Source organism: Micromys minutus (assembly GCF_963924665.1).
Source record: "Micromys minutus genome assembly, chromosome: 3".
NCBI lineage: Eukaryota > Metazoa > Chordata > Mammalia > Rodentia > Muridae > Micromys > Micromys minutus.
In genome coordinates, this window is record NC_137972.1 from 16584248 (window position 1) to 16592846 (window position 8599).

Sequence of the window (8599 nt, forward strand, 5' to 3'; positions counted from 1 at the left end):
AAATAAAAACCGAAGCATATAAAAATCTTTGAAAAGAAAACAAAGCGCTTGAGATCACGGTGAAGCGGTTCCGGTGCAAACCTCCCGTTCTGAGATGTCTCCAGGCTGGGCTTATTTGCGGTACTCTCCGCAGTTGTTCCGGACCGGAGAAAGCACGTCATCGGTGACGCTCATTGAACGCGCCCGTGACGTCACTAACTCGCGCCGGCAGCACGTTGGACCGGCGGTATAGCGGGCTTTACCGAGGGCAAAAAATGTCTATGGCTAGTGATTTCTACTTGCGCTACTACGTCGGGCACAAGGGCAAGTTTGGGCACGAGTTTCTGGAGTTTGAGTTTCGGCCGGACGGTGAGCGAAGCCGCCCAGGGAAGGAGAGCGTGTGTGTTTGTGTGTGTGTGTGTGTGTGTGTGTGTGTGTGTGTGTGTGTGTGTGTGTGTGTGTGTGTGGGTGTGTGTGTGTGTGGGTGTCTGGGTGTCTCTCTGTGTGTTTCTTATTTCAATTTACTTGTTTAGTTCTGAGCAGGAGTGTGTGTGTGTGTGTGTGTGTGTGTGTGTGTGTGTGTGTGTGTGTGTGTCTGGGTGTCTCTCTGTGTGTTTCTTATTTCAATTTACTTGTTTAGTTCTGAGACAGGGTCTTGTGTAGTCCAGGCTGACCTCTAACTCACGATCCTCCAGCTTCAGTCTTTGGGATGCTGGGATGAAAGTCATGTCACAATGCCCCAGACTTCCAGGAGGACTTGAACGGTTTCATTCCAACATTGGTGTGTGTAGCAGGTTTGGGCTGTGTTTAAGAGAGACGGCGTGAGGTGTGTTTGTGAGAGAAGCAATTACTGTCGTTACCATCAAATTCAGAAAAGTGGATCCTGCCAATGTCAGAAAAGTTGAACATACAGGAATCAGAAACAGGAGAACCTGCGCTTTGGGAGTATTAACAGAATTATCAAGTGAATTATTAAGCAGATTCTTGGCATCTTTAGGTGACCTTTTTTGGCGTACTCATTCATTCACTTTGTGTGTTAAGGCTGCTTTGTAGGGGAGGAACCCCGTGTCTGAACACAGGAGTGTGACATGTGTCAGGTTTGAAATACACTTCTTCACCTTCTTTACGAAGATACATGGAGGATGATGGCCAAAGGTAAGGGAGTCAGCGAAATGCTTCTAGAAGCTCTTTTTGTGCCGCCTCCTAGGCAGTTGTAAGCCCTGTGTAGACGAATCTGAATATCTCCTTCCTAGCCACCAGCTGTCAGAACTTTTCAAGTGGATGACGAACACAAACTTTGTACTTTATCTAGAAGCAAATGGCCACAGCGGTAGCTGCTGATGCTCTGGGTGAAGAGTGCAAGGGTTGTGTGGTTCCCAGTCACCATCAAGGACTAGGAGTGACAAACAGGGTTTTCCTCCTAAAGAGGCTTCTGGACCCCAGGTAGAGTGCGTCTGCTGTTGAGTAAGAGAGGAAGTGCAGGACTGGTCTAGATATATTATGGATGCCAGTCTGAGTGTTTACAAATTGGTTATTATAAAAAAAAAATGATATCATGGAACTGAACCTCTGTCCCTCTGTACTTGGGTCCCAAAAAGCTGGCAGAATCCAAGTGTTTCTGTATCTCTAAAGGAGATGATGTCTGTTAGTGTGCTTTTGAAAAGCCCTTAAATGAAGACTAAGAAATCCAGGGAGAAAGCACACAAGATCCAGCAACTAGTTACTTCGTATGTTCTGGAACACCACCAACTCCATTGTATTGCTCTGAAGAAACATAAGGGGGCTGCAGAATAAGCTAAGCTTTTGGCAGAGCGAATGAAGGAAGCTAAAGAAAACACCAGGAACAGATTTCCAATAAACATAGGCTGTCTTCCATGAGAGCTTATACTTTTAACTCCAAATCCAGTAAACAAGAAATAAATGATCAGACCTTGAAAAACAAAAAAAGCTTCCCCTAAATCTTTACTCCCAGTGTGCTGGAAGCAGAGCCAGGCAGATTGACTTACAGAACAGCCTGACTACACAGAACAACCCTGTTCAAATCCCTCTCCCCCCAAGAAATTCCTCCCCCAAACAAAAAGAAGCTTTCCCTAGAAGATGAGGCACTTGACTGAGATAAAAATGAGAAACTTTCTTGGCTTCTGGGTGAGGGAAAAACCAGAAGTGAGCAGGATGAACAGGGATTTGTTGAAGACCCTCACTACCTGTTTAGTGTAAGGCAATTCTGCCTTTGGATAGCTCTGTGTACCTGCACCAAGAGTCTTCTAATTTGGATCTACATTATTTAGTGGGCAGTACATAAGTGTCAAATCCGAAGATACCTGAAAGACAAACATTTAACCTACCATAAGACAGTATGGATTTTATTTAAGCGCATATGCATATTTGGCACAAGATTCTTTGAAAGGGAAGGAGAGGATTATGTATTCCAAAGGTTTTAAGCAATTAGGAAGAAGTCAACATATTAGTCAGTATCCTGCTGTTATTTAGAAACTTAATAACTTCATCCTTGTTTTCTAAATTTATTGTGGTTGTGGTGGTCTTTTAGTTTTATTTATTTTTTATTTGATTTGGTTTTTATTTTATTTATTCCTCTTGTAATTCTGTTCTCATTCACCTTGCCTCTGAATATTATACATCTTGTCTTTATCACCCCAGGTCACATAAATTAATAACTCTAACAGTATCGGGGGAATTTTATGTAAGGATTGGTTCTAATGCATCTCTGCCACTGCCTTACATGGAAAATAATGAACCACACAAACTACAGTTCCTGAGGGGTATGCTCCAGTAGGGTAACCTGTCAGTTCAGCAGATGAGAAAGACGTTGCAGCTGTACCAGGGCATCTCAGTGACCAGCGTGCAGGGAAACACACGCCGAGGACTTCAGAAGTCTTAAAGAATGGATTAAAATAAATCAGCCAAAAACGCTGCGTCGTTTTCATGCTTCCTAGTTAAAAACAAATCTTAGCCATATACACTAATATAAAGAAAAACAGTTAAGAGAACACTTTGAAACTATAGAGAGCTGTTGCAAAACAGACCTTTTGAGATTATGACCCTGAGCAAGTCTCTTAACTTGATTTTATCTCCTGTGAAGAGGAGAGAAACCTGTTCTTAGGATTCCTTTAGAGATCAGATAAAATGTGAGCACAGCACATAGCACTAACACATCACACTGCAGAAAATACTTAGAGCTCAGGGCTAAAATTCTTATGTTCAGGGGTAGATTAAAAAATTCAAACTGTTTATTGTGCACAACTTTAATCCCTGAACATAGGAGACAGAGGCAAATGGATAGATCCCTGTGTGTTCAAGGCTGCCAACCTCGTTACACAGTGAGGTTGTGTCTCAGGAAAGAAGGAAGGAAGACAAACAGACCTTAACAAACCTGACTCGTTTTATGTTGAAGGTATGGAATATTTTAAAAATTACTAGCCCAGTTTTATATTTATTGAGTTTTTAGCACTGATCTTGCATAAGGAATGTGTATTTCCTACTAAAAGAAGGGTTATGAAATGTCTTTACCTTTAAAATTACTCAAGACGTTCTTTCTTTCTCTCCACACAGGGAAGCTTAGGTATGCCAACAACAGTAATTATAAAAATGACGTGATGATCAGAAAAGAGGCAAGTTCTGTCTGTCTGTCTGCCCTGTTCATTTTTTCTTTTTCCCCCTTTTTTTTTTTTTAGACCAGGTCTTACTTTGTAGTCCTGGCTGTCCTGGAACTCACAGTGTAGACCAAACAGACTGGCCTTGAACTCAGAGATCCACCTGCTTCTAGATAACTTTCTTAAATGTCTAATTTTTTACATTTTGTTCTTTTATCTTGTTTGTGTTGAAAGAAGTTATATCAAGGGTCTCTTTCAAAAAAACAATTTACAGATTGAAAGGTTCCCATTTTAATTACGTATAACTATAACATTTTTAAAAAAGTTTTTTTTCATTGTGTGTTAGTATGGGGGTGTACATGTAACTGTACGCACGGTGGAAATCAAAGAACAGCTGGTGGAAATTGGTTTTCTTTTACTATATGGGTTCTAGTGATTGAACATTGGTCTTTTTTCTTGGTAGCCTTTACCCACTGAGCCATTTTGATGGTTCTCATTTTAGCGTTTTTTAACAAAAAAGTCAACCTTAATACTTACAACCCCATATCACTTACTTTCTTTTATGAAGTGTAAATTTTAAATGAAACGTATGGTATAGCCCTAATACTGGCCCAGGAACTGTAAGCTACCTAGTGCTCCTGCTACCGTGGCAGAGTGTGGAGCCTCAAAGCAGCTAGTGTGAGAAGACGGCAAAGCGTGTGGTAAAAGGCAAGAGTATAGAAAAGCAGCATTTGTGAGATGGACGGATTTCATTCCACACATTTGGGATCAAATTCAGTTTTTCACTCCTGTTCTGTTTGGCTATTTAGGACTTGTAACTTGCTTTTATTATATCTCGCTGAACTGTGGGGAGGCAGATGGACATTCAAAGATTTTATTGTAACTGGTTTTCAGGCCTATGTCCACAAGAGTGTAATGGAAGAACTGAAGAGAATTATTGACGACAGTGAAATTACAAAAGAGGACGACGCTTTGTGGCCGCCCCCTGACAGGGTCGGCCGACAGGTCTGTGCCTTGTGAGTCTTTAGGCGGATAGAACCAAAGTCTGTAATCTACATACTGTGTTTTCAGGATGGTTTCTTATTGAAACGTTGATTATATAACTTCATTTTCTTTGTAACCTTTTTTATTTTGGTATTGGAGATTAAAGTCAAGGTTCATACATGCCAGACAAGCAAAGGCTTTGTCCACGTTACACCGCAGAGCTTCATTTTCTTTGTTACCTCCAGCTACTTCAGGCTAGCACATAGCTCTACATTTAGACAGTATTCTACATCTTCTCTCTAGCTTGTCCAGCTAACGTTAGGATATTTTGACACTTATGAATTATTTATTATAAATTAGCTATTATTATTATTATTTCTATTGTAAGTACAACATTGTTGGCTAAATTTGAGAGTATGGTTCTCACTGACTGGAGCAATTCACTTTCTCCATTTTTTTTGTCTTTCAATTGCCCCAGAGAGTAAGAGAGAGAAACCTGATGGGCGTTTTATTTTTTGATCAAATGGACCGTTGTATTTGCTTCTTACATCCCTTTCAGAATAATTACTGTTTCTCACGGTGCTTCCGAATAACTCGGCAGGCCCAATGCCACTCTGTACAGACAGTTTGGTTTCTGAGTTGGGTCTTTTCAACTCTGGGAAAAATGACATACCAGGTCGAGAGAAAGAAACATTTAATCACTTTCGTGTGTTCCTGAGGGTTATACTCTATATCAGCCATTCTTTTTGACTAAAGAAGGATCTAAAGAGAGATTGAATGCATGTGGAAAGTAGCAGCAACGAGACTGTTGTGTGGCAGGAACAGTGCAGAGCATGGGATAGGAAGCATGTGGTCTGTGTCCTTCGGGAACCGAGCTAAAGCAACCCGACTGTGAGCATAGCAGTCACTGGGCACCTGTGGACATCCCCAGAGAACAGTGGCTGTCTGAACACTGTGAAACCTGCTCCCACAGGGAGAATGTGACATGCAGATTTGTCGGCGCTAATAAGTTGACATACTCTTTCAGTGGGTGGTTTTACAATATTCATTGGAAAATGTTGATGTTTTCCATTTATCTTTGCCTTAGTAACATTTCCGAACATCAAGTCTAGAAAAATAAATTTAGATACAGAGAAGGTTGAATTATGTATAAAAATGTTTTTCATCTGGGGAGAGCCCCAGTGCTCATATGGGTGTAGTGGCGATGTGTTCTCCATGCGGGGGTTGTCTGCATGCTCCAGACACTGCTGCTGAACAACTGAACCAAGGCTTTCGTGATTATGAGAGCGTCTTAGCTAATTCTCAGTTGGCCGTATCTCATGAAGTGTGTAGTTAGGCCTTTTGATTAAATAGCTGGGACTGTCTTTGATAGCATCTGCTTGATAATTAAGTGTAAAAATTTATTAATATGCAGCCCCTTCATTAGCTTTAGGTTTCTGGATAAGTAGTACAGATAAAAATTGTATGATAGTAATGATACTCGAGTAACTAGATTATATTGCATTGCTATATAAGTGTTCATTGAGTTTAAGAGTATTAGTCTCTAAGTAGGAACATTACTTTTATGGAGAGCCAGTGTTACTCCTGATTTTTGATATTATTGTGTGTTCTGTGCTTTATGAGTTTAGGATTGTACATTTGTGATAAAAGGCTAGTAAAGACTATAACCTTGTAAAGGTGTTTTAGGGACGGCAGAGAGTACTTGTAGTCTCCTAGCTGTCCGGCCTGAGGCATGGCAGGTGCCAAAGCCGTAGCTACTGTTAATGTCATATATTTGCAAAAACTTGCATAAAGAGAAAATAATTTTGTGATATTTTAAATGGATTTGTGCTATATAATCATTTATTTCACATGTTTTAATGTGACAGCTCTTATGTTTACTAAAAATCACAAGAAACATTTCTGTGTCTGTTTTTTTGAGCCCCCTTTTTATGATGGCTCTGGAAAGCAGTTTTGGGTTGGTCCTGAAACTGAGGCTTTTGGTCAGGAATGGTCGATGAGGTTACATTAAGAGAATTCTGTTAGAAAATTAAATATTTTTTTGTTTATTGGAGAGAGTTTCTCTGTGTAATCCTGACAGGTCTAGAACTTTATTTGTAGAGCAGGTTGGCCTTAGACTTAAGCAGTTCTCCTGCCTTGCTTTTAGAGTGCTGGGATTAAAACCATGTGTCACCATGCTTGCCTAAGGTTAACTCTTTCCCTGTCACGTTCTGGAGCGTTTGTACTTTTTGCAGCATGAATTCAGATGTCTTTGGGGCAGACTTTTTTTTATTGATGCAATTTCTCTACTGCTTTGTTTCCAGGAACTTGAGATCGTAATTGGGGATGAACACATTTCTTTTACCACATCAAAAATAGGTTCTCTTATTGATGTAAATCAGTCAAAGTAAGTACATTTAAGTTTGGCTGGGCTGAGCTGACTTATTAGTGAAGCTCATGTCAGAGCTGCTACTGTGAGCCACACAGTTTTAGTGTCGAGACTTTTAAGTGCTTAAACACTTGTTTTCCTGTCTCTCAGAGAATCTAATAGAATTTCTCAGTAAAGCACTTGGTTCAGCAGTGTGCATAATAATGCCTCACTTTGATTATTCTATATTAAAAACCTTGCTATAATGTCAGAAGATGGAAAGGAAATGTTTGGATTTATCGGCTTCATTGGGCCCATACTATACCATACTTTCTGTTAGGGTTAGCGACTGAAAAGAACAGTAGGCAAGTGTGAGCCACCTTTGTGTCCTGTCCTTAGGTTCTTTGCCGCACACACTGAAGCTTTGCTAGCCAGAATCACCGAGCCACGTCTTTATGCTCCTTTCCCTCAAAATGTCCCCATAATGCTTTCGTTGCTTCCTGTTGCCCCCAGTCATAACTTGCCTGAGTATTCGCTGCATGAGAACCTGGCTCTGTCTCCAGAGTAAGCATAGTGCCCAGGATATAGGAGGTGCTTCGGATAAGTATTAAAGAAGGGCACGGGAATGAGTACATATAGTTACTGTACACCTGTGTCTACAAAGAACAAGCAGATGTTTAAACCTGTAATATATTCTTACAGTTGGTGAGGATGTCGCCTCTGTACTCTGCTGGGTTTCTAAGTGGATGCGCTTCTCTTCAGAGAACAGTGAGTCCTGGAGAACCACTTTCTTCCTCCCAGGAAGACAGAAGCATTAGCCGTCCAGCTTGTTTGCTGTAGCTGTCAGCAAGGGTGTGCCTTTTTCCTAAGTCTAGAGTGGTACAAGGGTTTCACTTTGTTTCAGGAATTTATAAGATTATGTTTCATAGGGAACAAAAGATAACTTTGACCTTTTTTAAATTTTAGGGATCCTGAAGGCCTTCGTGTATTTTACTATTTGGTGCAAGACTTGAAATGTTTAGTGTTCAGCCTCATTGGTCTACACTTCAAGATTAAGCCAATTTGAATTGGATGCTTTTGAGGTTATTTATATATTTAATTAAAGGAAGGGTTTTTTATCAACAGTTTGGGGATTTTTATGACTGTGGACCTTTTGTATATAAATTCCATATATGAAAATAAAACAGGTTAAATGGTTTTTTCCTTTGTTGGCTCTACGTGCAATAGACAGTTCCTATGCATAATTGATTCTGTAAATAAAAGCCACTTTTTTGTTGAAGTTTTGCTTAAATAAAAAGTACCAAAGCCTGGTTGTAGAGCAGTTGTTTGTTTTTTGGAGCTGAATCAGTGATTTTTGTTAAGGACAGAAAGTGGTTCTGCTTGGTTGAGCTTAGAGCAGAGGCCTCTCGGCTGGATCCCAGCTGCTCAAGGTGCCACAGAGTTTCTCTGTCATAGGACTTACTTTGTGACACAGAGGTTTCTTTTTGTTTTGTTTTTGGTTTTAACATCATCACAAGCCCTTTGGGGACACGTTGCATTTCAGTATTTTCCTGAGTTGTTGGAGGAACACAGTCAGTACTCCACATTGGGCCTGTCTTAGTCTCATGCCTGTATACACATATGCACTGTCCATATCAGCTATCTGTAGTGTGCATGCCTATTTCTAGGCTCACTGGGA

General features: G+C 40.5%; 1 protein-coding gene across 1 annotated transcript; it reads left to right on the forward strand.

Moving 5' to 3' along the window:
* The first annotated feature begins 216 nt into the window (after positions 1-216).
* Positions 217-8329, forward strand: LOC308418798 (protein mago nashi homolog 2-like). Its single transcript, XM_080914331.1, has 5 exons — positions 217-348; positions 3550-3608; positions 4485-4595; positions 6878-6960; positions 7624-8329. Exons 1-5 carry the CDS (start codon positions 255-257, stop codon positions 7628-7630), a joined length of 354 nt encoding a protein of 117 aa, XP_080770457.1. The 5' UTR covers positions 217-254; the 3' UTR covers positions 7631-8329.
* Positions 8330-8599: the final 270 nt, after the last annotated feature.